The sequence below is a fragment of the Apis florea genome, unplaced genomic scaffold (genome assembly GCF_048593485.1).
Source record: "Apis florea isolate Af1SG1 unplaced genomic scaffold, ASM4859348v1 contig_1615_pilon, whole genome shotgun sequence".
Taxonomy (NCBI): domain Eukaryota; kingdom Metazoa; phylum Arthropoda; class Insecta; order Hymenoptera; family Apidae; genus Apis; species Apis florea.
In genome coordinates this window covers 5,057,328-5,080,636 of record NW_028256416.1, presented here as the reverse complement: position 1 = coordinate 5,080,636, position 23,309 = coordinate 5,057,328, and the positions used below count along the sequence as shown (strand labels likewise).

General features: G+C 31.8%; 5 protein-coding genes across 8 annotated transcripts in view; 2 read left to right on the top strand and 3 right to left on the bottom strand.

Moving 5' to 3' along the window:
• LOC100868390 (uncharacterized) overlaps nt 1-10,563 on the top strand; it is a 65,369-nt gene extending 54,806 nt beyond the window's left edge. For both annotated transcript variants that reach the window (XM_086917941.1, XM_086917937.1), the window contains 6 exons: nt 92-6,013; nt 7,098-7,503; nt 7,939-8,358; nt 8,531-8,732; nt 8,822-9,025; nt 9,305-10,563. In XM_086917941.1, coding sequence (XP_086774067.1) covers nt 92-6,013; nt 7,098-7,503; nt 7,939-8,358; nt 8,531-8,732; nt 8,822-9,025; nt 9,305-9,484 — 7,334 coding nt within the window. In that variant the 3' untranslated portion in view covers nt 9,485-10,563. The remainder of the gene's footprint in view (nt 1-91; nt 6,014-7,097; nt 7,504-7,938; nt 8,359-8,530; nt 8,733-8,821; nt 9,026-9,304) is intronic.
• Nucleotides 10,564-10,571: 8 nt separating this feature from the next.
• On the bottom strand, nt 10,572-11,700 carry LOC100872203 (dynactin subunit 3). The gene is made up of 2 exons (XM_003690329.4): nt 11,505-11,700; nt 10,572-11,212 (listed from the first exon to the last, which is right to left on the bottom strand). Exon 2 carries the CDS (start codon nt 11,209-11,211, stop codon nt 10,648-10,650), a length of 564 nt encoding a protein of 187 aa, XP_003690377.2. The 5' UTR covers nt 11,212; nt 11,505-11,700; the 3' UTR covers nt 10,572-10,647.
• Nucleotides 11,701-12,298: 598 nt separating this feature from the next.
• Nucleotides 12,299-16,896, top strand: Hs6st (heparan sulfate 6-O-sulfotransferase). Its single transcript, XM_003690327.4, has 4 exons — nt 12,299-12,851; nt 13,620-14,023; nt 14,503-14,682; nt 15,981-16,896. Exons 1-4 carry the CDS (start codon nt 12,413-12,415, stop codon nt 16,296-16,298), a joined length of 1,341 nt encoding a protein of 446 aa, XP_003690375.2. The 5' UTR covers nt 12,299-12,412; the 3' UTR covers nt 16,299-16,896.
• A 2,928-nt stretch (nt 16,897-19,824) lies between these two features.
• On the bottom strand, nt 19,825-21,684 carry LOC100872080 (SPRY domain-containing protein 7). The gene is made up of 4 exons (XM_012493356.2): nt 20,908-21,684; nt 20,389-20,666; nt 20,220-20,322; nt 19,825-20,145 (listed from the first exon to the last, which is right to left on the bottom strand). The coding sequence occupies exons 1-4, from the start codon at nt 21,011-21,013 to the stop codon at nt 20,048-20,050; spliced, it is 585 nt and encodes a 194-aa protein (XP_012348810.1). The 5' UTR covers nt 21,014-21,684; the 3' UTR covers nt 19,825-20,047.
• On the bottom strand, nt 21,611-22,873 carry RpL35A (ribosomal protein L35A). 3 transcript variants are annotated; one of them, XM_012493366.3, is made up of 4 exons: nt 22,798-22,873; nt 22,032-22,291; nt 21,761-21,919; nt 21,611-21,684 (listed from the first exon to the last, which is right to left on the bottom strand). In XM_012493366.3, the coding sequence occupies exons 2-4, from the start codon at nt 22,287-22,289 to the stop codon at nt 21,661-21,663; spliced, it is 441 nt and encodes a 146-aa protein (XP_012348820.1). In that variant the 5' UTR covers nt 22,290-22,291; nt 22,798-22,873; the 3' UTR covers nt 21,611-21,660. The 3 variants fall into 3 exon arrangements, with proteins under 3 accessions (XP_012348820.1, XP_086758529.1, XP_086758521.1); XM_086902403.1 differs by having other exon boundaries at nt 22,584-22,821; XM_086902395.1 differs by having other exon boundaries at nt 22,773-22,821.
• Nucleotides 22,874-23,309: the final 436 nt, after the last annotated feature.

The window sequence follows — 23,309 nt, the reverse complement described above, 5'->3', positions numbered from 1 at the left end:
CTGACCGAGTATTGCATCGAGCGTAAAAATTTCGAAAAAACATTTCGTTTGAAAAATTAACGATCAATTAATCGATCGATTGTGTTCCTAGCCGGAGTAATCTTGACGCAAGAGACTTCCGAACCTCTGGAGAATCTTCAGCAAAATTCGCGGCAATTTGGTGACGTACGAACGGCCGAAAGTCAAGAATACATGAAGAATCCTCCGCCGAGTCCGCCACCCGCGACTTCGACGTTCCCACCTTGGCCTACGACCGACGAAACCCTTTACAACACGGTGCCAAGCGCCTTGGACGGTGTGTTGAAATTAGACGAGTTCCAATGGGACAACGATCTAAGCGATCCCAAGTCGAGAGTGTACAGACAAGTGAGCACGGAGATAGAAGAATACTTGAGAAGCATGTTGAGGCAGCCAGTGGATAACGAAACGATCGTTAAAGTGTATGACATAAACAGGGACGGCGAGGTGAAGTTTAGGATAAGCTATCCGCCGCGTTCCATCCCCGAAGAAACGCAACAGATGATCGAGAAAACGTTGCAGAAAAGTGGCAACATGATTGGACACTATCATTTGAACAGTTTAAAGGTGATTAAGTTGATCGACGAATGTCAGAGCGGGAGTCTTGAGTGTTCAGAAGGGTGCAACTACGATTATTCGAAGGGTCTGTTCGTCTGTTTCTGCAAAGCTGGAAAGATGTTGGGCAGTGATGGAAAAAGTTGCGTCGATGAGAATGATTTGAGCAATGTGGAAATGGACGACGAGGTGCCGGAGGCCAATACGGAAGTGGTGCACGATTACGTTCAGGGAAGAAGCAGAGGACCTGGATCGGTGTTCGAACCGAGGAGACCCGACAATTGGGATCATTTGGACTTCAGCACGGAAACAACGCACAATGCGCCACAAGATAAGGAGCATGAATTTCACGTACATCACGTACATTCTTCAGTGGAACCGGAACCTACGCAGACGGCCACAACGAAAGAAAATCGTGTGTTCAATGACGAATCTGATTCGATACACTGGAATGATCATTCGAAGCATGATCATTCGAAGCACGATCATTCAATGCATGATTATTCGACGTATGAACATACGATGCATGATCATTCGGAACATGAACACTCAATGCATGATCATTTGGAACACGATCATTCGACGTATGATTATTCAAGTTTCTCGACTGAACAGAAACTTGAAATGGAATCCAGTTCTGAACCAGAATCTTCTGCTGAGCCAGAACCTTCGGTTGAACCAGATCCTTCTGCTGAGCCAGAACCTTCTGCTGAGCCAGAACCTTCTGCTGAGCCAGAATCTTCTGCTGAACCAGAATCTTCTGCTGAGCCAGAACCTTCTGCTGAACCAGAACCTTCTGCTGAACCAGAACCTTCTGCTGAGCCAGAATCTTCAGCTGAACCTGAGCCATCTGTTGAACCAGAATCTTCTGCTGAGCCAGAACCTTCTGCTGAGCCTGAACCTTCTGCTGAACCAGAACCTTCTGCTGAGCCAGAATCTTCAGCTGAACCTGAGCCATCTGTTGAACCAGAATCTTCTGCTGAGCCAGAACCTTCTGCTGAGCCAGAACCTTCTGCTGAGCCTGAACCTTCTGCTGAACCTGAGCCATCTGTTGAACCAGAATTTTCTGTTGAACCAGAATCTTCTACTGAATCTGAACCTTCTGCTGAACCAGAACCTTCTGCTGAACCTGAGCCATCTCCTGAGCCTGAATCGTCTGTTGAACCTGAGCCATCTGCTGAGTCTGAACCGTCTGCTGAACCAAAGTCTTCTAATGAATTAGAGTTTTATCCAGAATCTTCCACAAAAACGATTAATACCGAACTAGTCAGTTCTGTGGAACCACAATCTACTGAATCTAATAAATCTGAACCTACTGGAGAATCGCAATCGTCTATTGAAGTAGAATCTTCTGCTGAACCGATTACCGAAACAAATTTTGCTAGTGATTTATCAACAAAATTAACTACAATCGAACATCCAGAACTACCTCTTCAATCAGATTTCACTGTTAGGCCTGAAATATCCAGGGAAGAAGATTCTTCTACCGAACACGAATTATCAACCTTATCACCCATCGAATTATCCAATGATGAAAAATCTCGTGATATGCCTTCTATTATTGAGCATTCTACCGAAATGCAAAACACTATAGTGCCAAAAGATTCTACCGAGAAAATATCTCTCGATAAAACTGAATCTTCTGCTGAGTCTGTAATTGTGAATAAAGAATCTTCTGAATCAATTAACGAATTAGCCTCTTTCACAGAATCACCTGAGGTTGAAAAAGAAACAGCAAACACACTTACACCTAATGTTCCTACAAATATGGAGTCAGAATCTACAACGCCAATGATGCTTAGTGAAACTACATTACCAAATAACGAAATGGTAAACAATGATGAACCTTTACCAGTGATACCTCTGATCCCTAATAACGAAGAGACTATGACGTCTAATCATTCGTTTTCCGAGGATCATTCGGAATCAAGTGTCACAATTGTAGACACAACGGTAATGGAAGACAATGAAGAAAAGATAACAACTTCAAGTCCTATAGAAATAGATAAAAACGAACAAGTCACTGAAACAACCAACGTGCCACAAGATGAAACAACTATATACACTACAATAAGCATGAACAATGATGGAACGATGACCTCTTCGTCAGAATCTAGTTCCTCATCCATCAATCCTCAATCTTTAGTTCCTGAAGTAGAATCCACCACTAATTCTGAGATAACCTTCCCTAATACAATGACAGACACCAAATCGGAAAGCGCAACTGAATCGAATTCCGTTGCAGAAACTAACAGCACAGAGATGGAGCCTAACGAAGAGCCTAAATCTCAGAATGCGTCAACATCGTCAAATGAATCCACTATGGAACCGGAATCACCTTCTCGTGAGACCAATGAGACTAACGTAATTGAGCACATGCCAACGACCGTCTTCCCCAAATTGCCAAAGAATTTCGGCCATAACGTGGAACCTCTGATAGAACCGCTGGTAAACGACACGGAAGAGCACATTATGCTGATACCAAAAACAGAGCATACCACGGAAGTTCACGATCCTCATGCGATTATTCCACAATTGATTCCCGAACAATCCTCGAACGGATCATCGACAGGCGCCGATTCGGCGAGAAATAAAATTCCATCCTCTACGGAAGTTGTAGAGACAACTCTTCGCCAATCCACTATACGTCCAGAGGAGAACGCGGTCTCTTCGAGCGATCCTGTCCGCTACGAGGAGAATTTGGACCATTCGACCAATCATCCCCTGCATCCAGCGATATTCCCCGAGAACACGGTCGAACACGCAACGGAGAAATTCGACTCTGCCTATGACAAGCACGCGGAGGATATGTCCCCTTTCTTGCCGGATGTCCAGAAGGAAAAGGAAGTGAAGAAGGCGCCTAGATTGGACAAGGACGAGCAGGACGTGCCCAATCCTTTCGAGGGCCACGTCGAGGACGTGATTACCGACAAACCTTTGGTAGAAACGTCTCCTTCCACGAAACGAAACACTAATGAAACCGAATTAAAGGATTCTCTGAACGACGTTGCACGCGACAACACGAATGATGAGCGGACCGGGAACGAAGTTGGTCGTGGATTCAAAAATGGCGGGTTGGACGTTGTCGAAAGTAACGATACGGAATCTGGGATTCAAAATGGGCTACTGCTCACTTATGATAAGTCAGCTGGGAACGAGGAACACGTTGCGAGCGAGAACGAGAGTGGAATAATTTCCGAGGAAGATGAAGAAGCGTTGAAAGTGGTTCCGTTAGAGGAACAGTTCAAGGAGATCGAAACCACCATGAAATACGATTCGAGTAAAGATAAATCAGAAATCACAGAAGCTGGCCCAGTTATGACCGAAGAGGAGAACGAAAAATCGACAGATAATGTTACAAATCAAACGTCCTCGGAAAAGCCAGAAGAGAATGCTGTGGAGGATCAGTACAACGACATTAACGACGACAGTTTGAGTAAAGGGTATCAGCAGGACGACACAGAAGTATCCAAGAAAATTAAGGATGGATCTAACGAGTTAATAAATAATGATGGAAAATCGTTCACCGCGAATGAACCTCGTCTAAACGATAGAACGAACGCGACGATGAACGACACCGAAGACACGCCAACCACGATTGGAAATATCCCTGACAAGCATCCAGAGGATGCCAAGTTGACCACTCAGATACCTGTGCTACCATTGGAAATACAGCAAGAGATGTCGACGACTGAGAAAGTAGAGAGCACCACTGTGACTGAGGAGAATCCTCAACGAAGGGACAACAGCACGGAACGCCAGAACGCAAACGTGAACTCAGAGGATGGAACGACGGTTCAGGTGCCAACTACTCACACCGTGTCAATGGAGACAAAAACCACCGCCCAGATACCGATACTGCCAGAAGAATTGCAGACTACTGAAAACGATGCGTTGTTAACCACCTCCACCATGAAGTCAGATATCGAAACGAAAACTGGCAATTTGGAAAACGCGTCTCCTGATAGCGTTGAACGAAAGGATGCTAATGGAACTCGAATAATTAATTCGGGAAAACAGGTAAATAGTCAGAACGATATTGCTGATGATTCGATGATGGCCAGTGCGGTGGAAAACGTGGACAATGAGAGTAACGATAACGGGTCGTTACAGGAAAGTGTTTCAATGTTGGATAAGAATAGCACAAGTGAGGAAAATGCGACAACGGCAACGAGTATCGAGGAAGACACGAGGGAGAATGTGACAGAAACTTCAACGTTTGAACCCTCTCCTTCGATGCCCAATAGTGAGACCGCAACCACGACAGAATCATCGCAGAAAATGTCGGAGACTTCCACCACGGAGAATGTTAAACCAGTGATCGAAATATTAGAAGATGACACTGTACCTATAAGATTCGACTACAGGACGCATTTCGTTATGACCACGCCTAAGGCCAACTTAAACGTGGGGGATCTGACGGAGGAGGATTTAAAAGTGATTCCATTGGAAAAGACTTTAGAAGTGAAGAAGAAATCGATCGACAAAAAGGTTATTGACAAATACAAGTACAAGAAAGAAAAGGAGTTGAATTTGGAGGGGAACGAGGGTGAGAACGTGTTAACGGATATACCGGAATTATCGTCTACTGAAACCTCACAAACTGTAGGGGACATCAAGGAAGAGATAATCAGCAAAGAAGAAAACTCTGTACCAAAATTGAAAATCATCGAGACGACCAGTGGATCGAATCAAACGGATGTTCGACCCTCTGCCGCCGACGAGAAGAAAAATCTCGATGGTAAAACCAGCATAACGGTGCCAGACGCGGCGAAGAAGTATCCCAGTTTCATACCCGTTTCAGAGAAGATCATAGAGCCAGAATTTGTTACAGAACCGTTCATACCTCTTCGAAACTTGCATCATTTCCATCGATCAGACGTTGCGACAGAACACCCATCAACGAACGAATCGTCTAACGATGACCGTACGACCATGGAACCGGGACAACCAATAACTCTGGACGAAAAAATGACAGATTCTTCGGTATTTCCTACAATCCAATCGTCCATTCCTTCGAGCATAGTCGCGAAAGAGTCGAGCACGACTGATACAATACCCGTTTCATCGACGCAAACAAAATCACCGGAAACGATAACCATGGAAACAACCAGCCACATAGACGTTTCGTTCCTGAATCTACCTTCGAACGCCGTATTTTCCAAATGTGCGGCTGGACAATTCCAATGTGTGAACGGAACGTCGAGGGATGGCGCGTATTGCGTGAAACTGTCCGCCAAATGCGACTCTGAGAACGATTGCTCGGACGGATCGGACGAGTTGAACTGCGAAGGTTGTCCAGGAAATTTCAAATGTGCTAGCGGGCAATGCCTGAAACGAGACCTGGTCTGCAATAAAATCGTCGACTGCGACGATGGCAGCGACGAGAGGAACTGCGAGGAATGGAAGTGTCAATTCGACGAGTTCAGGTGTCCAAGTGGTGAGTTGACTGATGATTACGATTATCGTGTCAATTAGATCGAGAGATTTGATATCAGAAATTTTGAAAAACGGGTGAAGAGATAAAAAGGTGACAAAAATTGAATGCGAATACATTTGAAAGAGTTTCGAGAAATTGTTGTTAAAAATTATTTCTATTATTAACGTAGCGTTTATATCGAATGTAATGTTCTCTAGAAGAATAATTCTCAAGAATTTTATTCTCTTAAATTCAATTCACATTTTTATAGAGCGTACGCTACTTACATTTCAATCTATAAATTCTGCATATAATATTCTCTGCATAGAATCTTGCGAAGAATTTTTTAGAACTTCGCGTGTTTCTTGTTAAATTAGGTCACCATGTTTTTCTTGCTGATCTGGTTAAATAACTGGCTTTTGGAATAATATTACACGCTAGTTTACTTTTTTCTTCCGCCAATTACGTTCCACCTTGACCAATCGTGAACAAAGTAAAAAACGAGAGGTCAGAATAAATTTTTCACAATTACGCATGGATTGATTGATCGCATGCAAATCGGAATTATCAGAGGGGAAGAAGTGAAAGGGAAAACGTGACATAACGCACGCTCGACTTAATGGGATCCCGTTTAATGCAGGATTTCGCAATCGAGCGAGGAATGTTTCGATATATCGGACGAGATGTTTCTTTTCTACGGGTTATCAGTGTCAATACTTATCGTTCGAGCAAATTGCTTAATCTTCCCAGCTATTTAGAGCTAGCGGATGCCCTCTCGAAGTCGTCTGACAAGAATCGTCTAGTGGTATAATTAGTTACGTCTATTCTCTTATCTAACGTACTGACAATCCACTTAATCCATTTCACAAATATCACGTGAAATTTATTTCATGATATTCTAATAAAATTCAACATCTGGTGGATCGAAGTTGATATAGTTATTTTGATTCATTTACGTTTCTAAAATTAATCTCTTGCTCTTTCCTCTTTCGTCTATTTGTAACTTGATAATTTCAAAGTTTACAGAGGAATAAGAATCGTTGTATTATTTAATATTTCGTTGTATTTTAATCGATCGTTGCTTTATTCAATTGTTTAATTTCAGGAAGATGTATTCCTGGCATCTGGCAATGCGACGGCCGACCAGATTGCGAGGATCATCGAGACGAGTACAACTGTGCCGAAAGTTGTGGGAACGACGAATACCTCTGTCCAACCGAGAAATGGTGTATACCATTGACCTGGCATTGCAACGGAGTCGACGAATGCGCGAACGGAGAGGACGAAAATTTATGCGATTGCGGTCTCGATCAATTCAAGTGTGAAACAGGAGGATGCGTGCCCGAAAATCAAGTATGCGATGGAATAGAACACTGTCCTGATCATTCTGACGAGTGGGGCTGTTTGATGGGGAACGTGACTGTAGAGAAAAAGTTAACGGACGGACAGAAAGAGGATAACGCCGGGAGTATTGGTGCTCAAGAATCGAGTAGTCCTTTACTGAAAGTAAGGTGCGTATAAAACGTCGTCATATAAAAATTTAAAGATTAAAATTCTTAAATTCTAATAAAACAACGATATCTCTGTCATTTAAAATATTCTTATCATTTCTTTCACATAATTCCCATTGCGTCAAATCATATCTATCTCTTATCGATGTTTAATTAACTTTGAGAATAATCTTATTAACCTCCTCTATTTCCTAATTTTTCCGTTATCATCATCCGAAACTAATTAACATAAAATTCTACTTCGCAATTACATTTCAAGGTTTGATACAACGACGATTTCAGTGTCGTTCTCTTAATCACCTCATTAAACGTAGAAAAAAAAAATTCTACACAACGATTATTATCGTTAATTATACCGAGAAAGATTAATTTCGCAAATAATTTTCTGCAATAAAAAAGAAAAAAAAATAACTGGAATAACTTCTCTCTTTTCAGACAATACAACGGCGAGTACCGTCTCGTTTGCTCCGATGGATGGAGCGAGGAATTCAGTACCTCTTATTGCCAATCTCTAGGATTCGCCGGTTCCGAGAGCACAGAGTTCCAAACGAGGGACAAAACTCAGAAGATTTTCAGATTAAAGGCGAATCCCAATCACCATGCGCCATTGGTCACGAATTTGGAACAAGTCGAATTCTGCGTCTCTGACAAAGTCGTGCAAGTCACTTGCCAAGAATTTTCTTGCGGATCCGATTATGGAGAAGGACCAACAGCGAGATTGGTTGGTGGAACTCCGGCCAGCGAAGGACAGTGGTCCAGCGTGGCTCTATTGAAGGAACCTAAACTCGGTGCTGCTTGCACGGCCAGCATATTGGGTCCTATGCACGTGCTTGCCAGTTATTCCTGCATCCACAGGTAAATATCGAGATCGATTGAAAAAATGAAAATTAATATTCAATCTTATGAATATTCGAATGGAACTTATAATCGATTAATTAATTAGATATAATTATAATTCTCGAAACAATATTTTAAATCTTGAAGAAATTTTGAATATTAACAGATATATTTGTCTTTTTCTTTTTAGATATAAGCAGAGCAATGGATGGCAGCTTTTCACCGGTGAAAATCTGCTTAAAGCACATCCTGTAAGGAATATTATTCCTTATCCTCAAGTGAAGTACAATCAATTCTTGTATAACAATGATATCGCATTGGTGGAATTAGAGGAGCCTCTAATCTTTTCGAGGAATGTCAGCGCCATCTGTCTTCCGAAACATCCTATACAGGTTTGTATATTAAGAAAATATTTGATATCAAGAATGTTTAGAGATATTAGCGAAGAAATGTTTAAAATATGCGTGTGTTTATCTTTTAGCAATTCCAGCCGAGACAAATATGCGTGATGGCTGGATGGGGATTTTCTGTGAACGGTGAGGTCGATTTGCAGAAGTATCTCAACTTCCTGCCATTGCCAACGTATGATATCGAAGAATGCAATGCGACCACTCACTATGCAGGGTTCATTACGAAAGACAACATATGCGCTGGATTCACTGATACGAATAAAGGACCTTGCTACGTAAGATTCTTGCCTCTTTTCCGCAATTTTTTAATTCCATTTATTAATCTTTCTGTCGTCCTATTGTTAAATCATAATTATGTCCATAAAGTTTAAGATAAATTTCATCTATATTACTTGTATAAGATAATTAATTTCAACTCTGTGCCTTATGCGATAAAATGAAATAATTTAAATAATAGTAGACTATCAACGATACTAGTTATGAATTAAGAAAAATAGATGGAGAAAGAGTAATTTATTCTATTATTCCTATTTTTTTTTTTCTCTCTTTTACAGAACGACGAAGGAGCACCTCTAATGTGTGAATCTGGAGGAGGATCGGTCAGATGGGAAATTCAAGGTCTATTAAGTCATCACAGCAGATGTTCGAGAGGTCATCCGGCAATTTATTCGAGCGTGGAACCTGCGTTATCTTGGTTGCGAAACTCCGTACCTGCTTTGCAAACGCAAAGCTAAAGAGCTATAACGTGATTTCGTTCTTTCCACGAGAATACAAAAAATATATTAGATGAATTTTTTCTTCTTTTTTAATTCGTACGAATTGATCATAATGATACAATGAATGAACGAACGAATAAATTAAATAAGTCGATCGAAAAGGAACTATTGAGTGTAAAAGTTCCTGTTGAAATTCATGAAACAAAAACAATGTACTTAATTTATATCCGTCTTTGTTTTTCACAGTATGTTCCTATTTAAATGCAAAGAACGCGGATTTGATAGGTAGCAATACGTAATCGCGGCCATAATTCGTTCTGCATCAGAAAAATCCTAAATGTTAAATGATTTCTTTTTTTTTTTTTTTTTTAATATCTTTACGATAATTAATATTGTAATATTCTGTGGCAAGTTGTGCTCACAGGAAGTAAAAAGATGACGGAGATAACATAATTGGCAATACAAGATATTTACAATTAAGATTATTTGTAAATACTGTATAAAGTGACTGTTTAATATGCTTAACATTGTAAGAGACTTTTTTTTTACATGTTTAGGAAATTAGGTCTCTTAAGAATGCTGTTTTACAAGTATTCAAATATGTAAAACAATTTAACACATTCATTTATTCTGCTGAATACCCAACAGGTTTCGTGTAACAACTGTATCTAACAGATTTATGCTGACATACACTTTCTAGTTTACTATCTCAAAGAAATATTAGCAGAAGTGTAATATTACTGATTGAGTGTAATGTCTGCGTGAATTGTTTATATAAATCCAGTTATTAGATATTACAAAAAGTAGCAGCAAAATGAAAATATTTATTGGAAACAAGAGACCATTGAATAAATACATTTGATTATTGAATAATAAATAGTTTGTCTCAGAAATCATAAAAAAAGATTTCTGAAATGAACAATAGAATAGGATAAAAAATAGATAGGAGATAAATGTATATAATATATGAGTATTTTAATAAAATACATTGTTATGAAGAGATACAATAATAAAATATGTTTATGTATGCATAGTCATTGATGAATGCATAAGTATTTTTATATGCTAAGATAAAAAATAAATGTATTTTAAATGAATTTTAAGCTTTCTTATTTTTAATATAAATAATTTTATTGTTATTTATACAATAAATAATTCTTTGTTATTTATATAATAAATCCTTAATCTAATTGTTTTTTGGGCATTGCTGCAATTTCAGCTGTTGTTACAATAGCATCTATAGTAATTAATGATTTAGAAATACTAGTTATTACATCATTATATTTGGAAAAAACTTCATTTATATGATTATTTAATCCTTGGGTATCTTCATATAATTTAAGGTATGATAAATTCAAATCATTGAGTTTGTTTGTTAATTCTGGTACATTTCTTAGACGATCAGTTTCTAATACAGGTGTTAATTCTTGCATTTGTTTTAACATTTCATGATTTTGCTTTATTTCTGATGCCATTGCTAACAACAATTGAAGTTTGGCCTCTATAGGAATTTCTGAACTCTCAATTATTGGATCTAAGTAAGTATTTAATTCTGGTAATCGCTTTATCATTAGATTTGCTTTTTCTCTTCCTGACATTGCAGAGGAAACTAATGTATTTACATGCAAAATATTATCTATCACAGGATTTTCCAACGTATCATTATTTTCTTTTTTCTTTGTAAATCCATATATTTTCTTTTCCAATTCAATAACTCTATCTTCTAGTAATTCGATAGCTGCCATTCTAAATATTTAAAAAACAGAATGATAAAATAATTATATATATTTTCATTAATGTATTACTATTTAAATATATAAATATATAACATATTGAGTTTCAAGAATTTGTAATACTTATCTTAATTAACTGTAATTTAATACACTTACCCATGTTCAATACATATATATATAATATTAAATATAATAACAATTAATAAATATTACTTTATATATTGTTAATATATATTGTTATAAATCAATAATGTAGTACAATTTAAGTAAATTAAAAAAAATTATAATAATATTATATTACTTACCTGAGAAAATTTAAAAATTCCACTAAAATAACTTCAATTTACACCACAAATGTGTAATAAATGATAATATTTATATATATGACAGTAAATTTATAAAATTTGACAGATAAAATTAGGTTATAATAAGTATACGACTATGATCTGAAGTAATGCAATATATAACTGCTTTTGTTGGCATTGCAACTTACTTCAGAGTAATCAAAAATGGCGCTAATATAAATATATCACAATTTTAAATTTTTATGTATTTAAAACTTAATATCTTCATAATTACAATGTTTAAACATAAAAAATATTGAATTTGTATCGAAATTTTCATAAATAATATAAACAATGATTAAATTTTTATAAATTGAAACTGATTATTACGTGATTATTACGCATAATCTTCTATTGCATTGCTTTTAAATTAATTCAAACAAGAATATTACATGTTTAATGTTTCAAAAGTAAAAAATATATATATTTATATATATATATATTCCTCATAAACGAAAAGAGATAATTATAATCATTATTGTTTTAAAAAATAATCTTTCATTGTACACAGCTATGAAACTTACCGAAATCCTGATGTAAAAGGACGAAATATTGCTTTAAATAGACGCACTGTAATAGTACATAAATATGCATATACATACAGACGGTTATAGCTTCGTACACTTCTCGTAGTTCACACTTTTAAATAAACTCTTGATCTCCCCACTTCACTTTGAGAAACTGTTACAGACGAATACCAGACAATGTTCCGTAAGAGAACCGCGAGTGGGTGACTATACGACAAGGCGCATGGTAGGGATACAGTATCTGTCATGGCCGACGTTTACTGGGAGCGTAGTTTTGGTCAGACCGCATTAGTGAGCGGTACGTGGTGTGTTTAGTGGTAGAAAAAAACATGGGGTACGATAATGGGCAGACGGTCAAGCGAAGAAGGCGTTAGCGAACTCTCGGTCCTGATAAAGGACAATTTATGCGAGAGGTCCGCGACGATGGAATCACGAGCACGGAGGACTCGGTTACGTAGCGTTGTAGGGATATGTTTGTTTCTCGCGCTCACGGGCATCATTTATCTCGGTTACTTCTGTCCTGATCACGTATGTGCTTTAACGAGCCGCGAGATCAAGGAGTCCGTAAGATTGTCCGAGGGTCTATCCGCTGGTCCTGGCTCCGGTTTGTCTTCCGTCTCCGTCGAATTCGACAAAAATGGCCTGCTCTCGGTACATCCTGCTTTTAGATTGCAGAGTATTCAGGGAAGCCTTGGTTACGACGACGTGTTTACCAATGATACTTTCCAGTTTGATATCAATGGTCACGATGTCATCGTTTTCTTGCATATTCAGAAGACTGGTAAGTAAAGTTTGCATTATTATTTAATTCAGATTTTTTTTTTAGATATTCATATATCAATTTTGTTCTTTTATTATTAGTTATGAAAAATATGCAATAAGAATTTTTATCAGAATAAAATTTTATTTTGCAAAATGTTTATTTTTTTTTTTTTGATATAAATTTTTTTTCCATTATAATTTTATGTTAATTTATATATTAGTTAAAATTCAATTCATTTGATTATTTATTTTTAATGAAAATATTGAAATGATATATAATAAATTATATAATATAATATATAAAATAACTTATTATTAAGAATCTTTATATAAATATTTTTTTGTTTGATTTGTATCTTGATTTCTTTGAATAAATACCAACCAATCCTATAGCTTAATAAAAACAATGCAACATCCCTTCTGACCATTGTACAACTGAATCTTTGCATTATTCATCAGGCACTGTGAAACCTCCAAGCTCTATCTTAGAAAGAGAAAGAACAATTCAGGGATGTTGCTTTGTTTAATATGCTATGCATGCATATCTGTATTTCCTTTTTGTTTTCCACATGTATGCTTCCCATAAGATTTTCTTTATCAAGATACATAATAGAATATGCATATCATAAATATTTGCTTAAAATTTGCTTTCATATATTATATATATATATATATAATATCAAGAAAAGACATTATCAATAATTATCAAAAAAAGACCAAGAAAATTAAAATTTCTAATATATTGAAAAATATTTATCAATTTTTAAAAATTCTTTTTATATTACAGGAGGTACACTATTTGGAAAACATTTAGTTAGAGATCTAGATCTACAAAGACCATGTTCTTGTCAAAGAAGACGCAAGCGTTGTTTTTGTTTCCGTCCAAATCGCAATGAAAATTGGCTTTTTTCAAGATATTCCACTGGTTGGAAATGTGGTCTACATGCTGACTGGACAGAATTAACTAGTTGTGTTGATACTGAGTTAAATAAAATTGAGGGGGATGGGATAAAACGTAGATACTTTTATATAACTATAATAAGGGATCCTGTTGCACGATATTTATCTGAATTTAGACATGTACAAAGAGGTGCAACATGGAGAGGAGCTCGTCATTGGTGTGGAGGAACTCAAGCAAATATACCACAATGTTATCCTGGTTCTAGTTGGCAAGGAGTTTCTTTAGAACAGGTAATATTATATCATAAATTTCATATTCAATATTAAATAATATTCAATTTGAAAATATCTTTGTATATTATATTTTCCATGAATCCATAACAATAATTTCTTTAATGAATAAAATGTTATCTAAAAGCTATATAGAAATACATTAAGATAAGTATTATTCCTTATCTTGAGGGTATTTGTCTTTTTCTTTTCTAAGATAGATATAATAATTTTTCTCCTTTATATAGATATATTCTCTTCTATGAAAACAACATTTATTTGATTGATATATACAATTTAAAATATAAATATATTTATAAAGTATATAAAAATATATTTGTATTTATATTAAATATTTTATATTGAATATAATACATATATATATATATTAAAAAGTCAAGTGAAGAAAATCATATAATTATAATGATTATGAAACGAGATTTTAAGTCCCTTTAAATTAAGTCCCTTTTTTACAATATAATTATATTCATTTTATATAGTTTATGGCGTGTCCATATAATTTGGCAAGCAATCGTCAAACAAGAATGTTAGCTGATCTATCAATTGTTGGTTGTTACAATTCTACACTCAGCAGTTTGGAGAGAGATCGTCTCATGTTGGCTAGTGCTAAGCACAATTTACAATTCATGCCTTTCTTCATGTTGACTGAATATCAAAAAGTAAGAATTAATTTTTTTTTATTGATAACTAAGTGCATGTAAATATGCAAGTTTTTTATGTATGTGTTCATACGTTGCTTGCATTATTAATGGGTAAAAAATGATGGATTTATAATTTAAATTAATACATGTTGCGCATGTTCCAAATACTTATGTACATGTATCTTTAAGTTCAAAGTTATAATCTCTAATCTTTAATTTAACTATTACTTAATTGTGTATTAATTGCATTTATCATATTCTGGTATTGTATATTGTAGAGCTGTTTAAAATTTTTTATTTTAGCATATTAATGTTATTAATTTTGTATGCTTCGATTTATTTATAAATTTTTATTCATCAATTGTTCAAATTTTAAAAAAATTATTTTTTTCTAAGTTGCTTGATCCGTCTGAATTAACAAGACATTTTATGTTATACCAAAGAATCATCTGTTGGAAAGTAGCTCTTAATGTAAATATTTGTCTTGCCCACCCGTACATGGACGGTGAATATGCTTGTAAACATTCCACGCTTTTAACGTTTTAGTTTTAGTTATAAAGGCATTTTTCTTATTTTAAAAATACATCATTTTAATAAATATATTTTAAAAATAATATATTTACATTATTATTAATTAATTGCATTTAATATATTCGCAAAAATAAAATTAAAAAATTGAAAAATAAAAAAAATTATTTGAATAATGATTGCAAAAGATGAAATAAATAAATTAATTTGTACAAATTTATTTATTTATCTAATTTTATTTGAATATTATGTTTTAATATCATTCAAATTTAAAATATTCATAAATATTCACATATTTTTTTGTATAAAATACTAATATGTTTGTAGAATGCATTCAAATAATTTTTTCATCTATTAATATTAGGGAAAACTTGTTTTATATAAATTGTTATTTTTAGATCGTATAAAAATAAGATTAAATTTATAATGCAAATTAAAAATCTTTACTCAAAAATATATCCTACCATAAAAAATGAATGTTAATTTTCTTTTTAATGCTTATAAACTTTAATAATTATTATAATAAATTTTAAACTTTTGTTAATAATTTTTTAAAATTTAGTTACACGAATGTACCATATATTTAAAAAAAATTTTTGTATCAGAATTTCATATAAAAAATCTTATTCCTCGTTTTGATTATTTATTTTTATATATATATTTTTTTTAATTTTTCCGCGAAATGTACTACATTATTCAAAGTTTTTATATACAGTTTGTTTATTTGTGTTGTCATAAATTGCATAAATTGTGCATAAATATTATAAAATTAAATTAAAATCGAATAGGTGGGACAATATTCCTTTGAAGAAACATTTGGAATGAGATTTGCCGTTGCATTTGAACAACATAACGCGACATTGAGCGCTGCCACAATGGCTACCCTAAGCGTGGAACAGTTAGATGCTGTGCGTAGATTGAACAGACTGGATCTGGAACTTTATGATTTCGCAAAGAATCTTGCGTTTCAAAGATTCAAACGACTTAAAGATCGCGATCCATACTTTGTACAACGATTTCAACACCTTGGGGAATTACCTTCTAGGCAAAGTGCAACGGAATTCAATTGGGATTCTGTTATAGAAGATACTACAGATGTTGAATGATATGTAAGTATGTTAATGATAGATATTATTGATGCTTTGCATTCATAGCTAAGCAAATGAAATGTTGCTCTGAATCTGAGCATCTCAGGGAATCATCCTTGAAAGAAAAAATGTCTTTTACATAGAATTATTACATGCATTTGCTGCATGGAACTTACCAAAAGTGTTTATAGAAAATATTGTGGATAAGACCAAAGAGAGCTCAGAGAGGATTTTGAAATAATCTTTAGATCCTCTTTCAATAGCTATATATATAAAAAGATATATGTATAATTACATAAATTTTTTTATGATTTTTAAAATATTCATAAAATTTTCTTTTTTTTAAGTAGTTCTTCCATTCAATGCAATTTTTGCTTAAAATGTCACAATTAAGCTTAATCTTTGTTAATGTTATTATTTTGTATAGATGTAATTTACAAACAGATTTTTTTAATCTATGTTAAAAAGTCAATTCTAGAAAAAAAATATAATTATTTCTTAAACGTATACTTACATTTTAGAAAAAGCTATTGACTTTAATGTTTTGCAAAAATATAAGTGTGTAGTATTTTATATGATACTCAATATTTTATATTTATTTGTTTCTCAAACGTGATAAAAATTAGTTTTATAATTTAGTAACTAAAATTATTGATATGAATTATAAAGCATATTTTTTTATTTAAATTTCTTATTTTTATTATCATATGCATAATAATATATTCATATTTGCGAATTTTAAGAATTCGTAACAAAAAAGAATAAATTTTCTTTCGATATGTATCGTGTATTGTAAATTTTATAATTATTTTAATGCAAATTATAAAGTATTTTAAAAAATAATAAGTGTATTTAGATTCTTGTATTTAGAAAAAATTTTTAATGAAATATTTCTTGCTTTAAAATTATATCAAAGGTTACAAATTAAATCACAATTTATATTCCTAATTAATACGTGAAAGAGATAATAAAAGTGACATAATACATGTATAAAAATCTCTATTTATAGTGATTTTCAATGGAAGGATAAATATTACAAATTAATTTTGTAAATATATCTAAAAGTCTATATTTTTTAATAGAATCATTTGCAGTGTTATTTGAATGAAGTGGTATTAGGTTTAATAAAAGCGATCTATATAGTTTAAGTGATAAAATGTTCATGTGAATGTTGGAACGAATGGTCATTGGATAAACGTGTTTAATATTAAGCAGCCTGCAGATCTTGAAACATATTGCGATGCACATATATCGACTTAAGCGATGGGTTTAAGTCAATGGTTTTCATGAGACTGAAATATTTTTTTATGATTTTCAATATCATGTGAATCATTAATTTAAACCCATCGCTTGAATCGATCACAATATATTTCAATGTGTGTAAGGGCCTTTAGATATTGATTATTTAACAGTCTAACTGCTCACAAATATCATTTTTACTATATTTCTTTCAATAATTTTATTTTTTATTATAATGCACACATAAACATTGAAAGTATCAAATTTACATTTTAATGAATTTGTCGCAAAAAATTAATAATCATTATATTAAAAATGTAGGTTGCATATTTAATATGTTGGAATCATACGTGCAATAAGACTCGATGGGTTACCATTATAAAATATTTTACATCATCCAGTCATGAAATAAATGTAATATATCCTTTATATATTAGATATATGTAACTAACTAACATTAAATCATTACGAAGCAAAATGCAAATGCTCTCTTTAGCGACGTATTCACCAATTATGTAAATGATCCCTAAACTCTTTGATGATTGGTAGAAATGCATGGCATATACGAACGTAAATATTCGTAAACGTTTATGATTGCCATACATCGAATTGAAATTCGTTATTTTCTGCATCCTATGGAAGCGAAGAAATATTAAAATATTGATTCTATTAATTGATTAATAATAGATGTTCTCGAATATATCCATATTATTCAATATTTATCTCGACAAATGTTTGAATTTTAGCTAACATCTTAAGCAAGTCATCATAAGTACATTTGTATGTTAAATATAAATATTTATCAATTTTCTAAGTCGCCGGTGAATACGCAGCTTTTAACGTATATTATTGATCTTCTGTATGATTACCATACTTATATTGTAAGTTAAATTGTAAAATGAGTGCCATCAGTGATATAAAACAAATTGATCTGTTATCTTTAGCTTTGCTATTACAAATGATTTATGTTAATTAGAAAAATATATCATTTATATTATTGTTCATAAATTTTAGGCTTCTTGTTCCTCAGCCTATAAAAATATTAAATATATTTTTTAATTGATTTGTAGATGATAGTAATATCAATTTGATTTTATAATTATAATATTTTTGGAACATTATTTGAAAATACGTAAAAATTAATTTGATATTATTACCATTCAAAAGTGAGCAATTTATGAACAATCTATATACACAAATATATATAATATTAAGCATTATAATATTATTAACAATAATGATCATTTAAAAATAACATTAAGGACCAAAGATTTAATAAGTTTTTATGAAAAGAGCAGAGAGCATATTACAAGCAATTGTAAAAAGGAAAATTTTTTATATGTTCTTAAATGAAGTGATCATTATAATTACATTAAGTCGAAAGATATACTTTATTATCTTTCCACTTAATATACTAGAGGTACAATAATAATATATTATAGGTACGATATTGAACTTGGGTAAAACATAAACAATCTTTTAAGCAATTGATGCACAGAAACAGATTTAGCAATATATCGCTATTTTCGCGTACTTGCCTTTATTATATGTTAAGATTTTCAAAATAATATGATCGAACTTAAATCACACAGGGTGTGCAGTATTTTAAAATTAACATAACATATTTAGAATCATTGTCTACTATTTTATTAATTTTTTTAGTTTCAATAATTACATATACTTATCTCTGCCATTTTTTATCATACATATTGAAATGTTTCTCATTAAGTATGCAATGGAATGCTTGTGACTATTTGTAAACATTTATGAGATTGATAGTTACTTAAGTATTTACATTGTGAGCATTGTAAAAAATGAGCACATACTCATTCTGGATTAGTGTGGATGAAAGCCTAGCTTTAATATGTAATATGAAATTTTTAGCATGAAATTAAGTTGTAACAAAAATAATAATGAAAACAAAAAGCCATGACAGTAGCCTAATAAAATAAAGTATAGGCCTAAGCCAATGGTACCTTATGTAAGCCAGTGTACATACCATACCATTAAATCATTAAGGAACAATAAATTGTTGTGTATACAATATTATATACAATCTTATACAGACATATATATATATATATAAATATATATATTATATAAAAATATTATATGTAAGTTGTACACATATTTAAAATTATGTTATTTGATTATTAAACAATTATATAAAAGAAATATGGTTGTTTTACAATATTACCAAATTAAAACAAAAATTAATTCATTATATATATTACTATTATATTGTAAGCATTATTTTTGTAAACATTATTTTAAAAATGCAATTAAAAAAATGATATAGGCAAGATATAAATTAAAATGTTTATTTTGCAATCGTTAATTAAATATATTTGTACATTATTATTAAGAGAATTATTTCTTATTCATAAAATTATGTTTTATGAATTTCTTTCTAAATTAGAACAATTTTTGATTCCATATTTTATGTTAGAGAAATATAGGACATAAAATGCTTTCAGTGTCAAGGAATAAAAAGACAAGGATTGACACTTATATAATAATATTTTTTGCTAGAGTAATGATTGCTCTAACATGATTTTTTCAAAACCTGTAGGTGGAGGATGAATAAAATTATCCAAAATTAAGTCTAGAATGGCCCCATCATCCACTATAAAGAAAAATTATTTCTTATTTAAAATATTAATTATTAAAACATTAAATTCCTTTAATTTACAATATTACCATAAAGTACTGGATAAACAGTTCCTTTTATGCCCATTATTGGAGCACCTATTGGTTTTCCATTTAAATAGAAATTAAGTTCTATGTGATCATAAGATACGCCCTGATAAATAAAAAATAATTAGTTTTTAAATTGAATATGATTTATAATTACTATAATTACACTTACTATAATATCTCCTTCTTGAACTGAACTTTGAATCTTATGTATTTCCTGTTGATTATGCCTTATAATAGAATCATAATTAAGAGCCCAACTTTCTTTGTCATTTCCTCCAATAGTAATATTAAGATCTGTGGACCTTGTAGCTAATCCAATAGCCCATATGCCACCTTGTTGTATTTTTACTTCAAAATAACTTTTGTTTTGGACAAGAGGAGCATTTGTTAAGGCACCACCACGACCACATACTCTTAGACCATTTTTTACTATCACAACTTCATGTCCTGCACCAGTTTAATATTTTTCTTAATTACTGTTTTTATAGTTTTCGAAAAATTTTTTTATATTAATGTAGAATATATGAAAATAAATTTTTTATCATAAGATTAATGAATCGTCAGAGTCATTAAATGCACAACTTATCTTTAGGAATGCGAACATACAGTATATGTAAATGCGACGATACCATTAACACATTTTAAATACTATCGTTAAAATTATTTCAAGATTAAAATTAAAAATTACCCATATAAGACGTGTCTAAAGATATAGGATTTGGTTCTCTTTTCGGTGTTTGAGTTGCGGCAAAGCCAAGGCCGTCAAAACAATTTCTCAAACAGCAAAACATCATCTTTGTTCCCTTTTCTTTATAGTTTGTTTAGATTAACGATTGTAGCATTGTGACACTGTTAGGAGAAAATTTTTTTTCTCCCGTAGAATGAAACGAATAACTCGCGATATTTAGTTCGATTACATCGAGAATATTAAACACCATGCAATATTTGGGTATGATAGTAAGTTAGTATTGTGCGTATTTCAACGCAGAGATTGAACTTTGAGGTTTCCGTGTGTAGGTAGATTATACGTACATGACAGAAAATGGCTTCCTTTCAAATTTGTGCAATCAATATTAAATTCTTATTTCCTTTATATAGGTATGTTGCATTTTTGTTAAGAAAATTTAATATTATTATTAGTTTTTAAAAAATTTTAAATATTTGTATAATTTAAACTGAAAAATTTAATATATTACGCGTATGAAATTTAAGGTTATGTTTTTCATTTAAAAATACGTAAACTAATACGATTTTATTAAAATTAATACAAGTAATAAAATAAATTTTTAGTATTAAATAATATGAAATAAAATAAACTAATATTCATATTTTGAACGTACAAAAATTAAAAAAATAAATATATTTAGCAGGAAAAAAAAGTGAAACTGGTATTTAGTACCAAAGTGGTATTTATTTGTTTATTTTATACAATAATAATTTTTTATATCCGACTGGGATACAACATCTGTAACAAAATAATGAAATTAGCAAATTCATTTACATATTATATATAAGTATCCAATTATTATTAAACAACTTACAATCCTGATACGATGACCCATAGCTTTAGCTGGTAGATTTTTCTTAAATTTAGCACGTACTGAACCACTGGTTCCATGTGGCCGGGTTACCTTACCCCAAATAGCTCTAACTTTTGTTTTCCTGCTTTTCTTTCCAGGAACAGGTGTCTTATTTTTTGCCTGTAAATCATTAATACATTATGATTATAATAATATTCAATTTATATCATTTAATATTGTATTACAATATTAAATTCAAATAAAATAATTTAAGGAAAACAATGAAAGTTACCTTATATACATAAACACATCGTTTTCCTACATAAAAATTTGAATCCTGTTTATCTCTAGCTCCTTCAACTTTAAGAAGTGCTGTGTGTTCATGTTGATTACGCAATCCACGTTTATAACCAGTGAAAATGGCTTTAGCATAAAGACGTCCGTGTCTTTTAAAAGGCCTCTTTTTTAAAGGAGGAGGTTCTACTGGCTTCTCTTTCGGTTTTTTAGTTGCTTTCGTTTTGGACTTTGGTTCAGCAGGTGTGTCTGCCATTTCTAATAAAAAAAAAATATGAACTTTATAAAGTATAAAATTATATTACGACAAATTTTATTGCTTAAAAAAATCAAGCTTTAATTGCAATAAGCAATAATAATATATATATTAAACAAATTCTAGAATACGATGTTTTAGGTTATGATAAAGTAATGTTCGAATTGTAGACAAAAAACAAAACAAAATTTCACTTTAACGTCAAACTGAAATGTCTTTAATATAAGCTTTTTTAAAAAGATTCTCAGAAAACAATTTAATATTAAAGTATTGATATATTATAACAAAATACACGCGTTTGTTGTTATACGGCTGAAAATGCCATGCAAAGATAGATTCTCTAAATCCATTGAGATCGATAAAAAATATATCAAATATGACAATGAGAATTATTATATGATATCACGAAACAATTAATAACAACTTATAACTATTATTAATCTGTCAATTTAATTAATTTAACATATTTTAAATAATAAATACGAGAATCTGACACTAGAAAACGTACCGGATGTATATCACGAACTAAAAGAAACAGGAAACTGTAGCCCTCTTACGACAAAATATAAAATAACTTGAATGATAATGTAGTATGTGATATTATCAATAGAATAATATTTTTGTCCGTAATTATATTCTGAAAATCTAATAGATGTCACTAAATGTTCCATTAGCGTACATTTTTGTATTTCAAAATTATTTCTTAGAAAAATTTGGAAAATAATTACTTATATTTTCATATAATATCAAATTTTATATTATATTTTAATTACACGTTCAACATAACTACATGTGATCACATAATTTTAATAATTTTAATAATTAAAATTTTAATAACGGAAATTATAATTTAGAATTTATACAATTTATATTCAGAATAATAATTTAAATTGTATACCTAAAAACGTTATTCGGGAAATTTGATGAAATAGATATAAAACTTTCAATTCAAGTCATCAATTATAATTACAATTATATTCGATATTTTATAAAAATAGATCAATATATATAATATATATA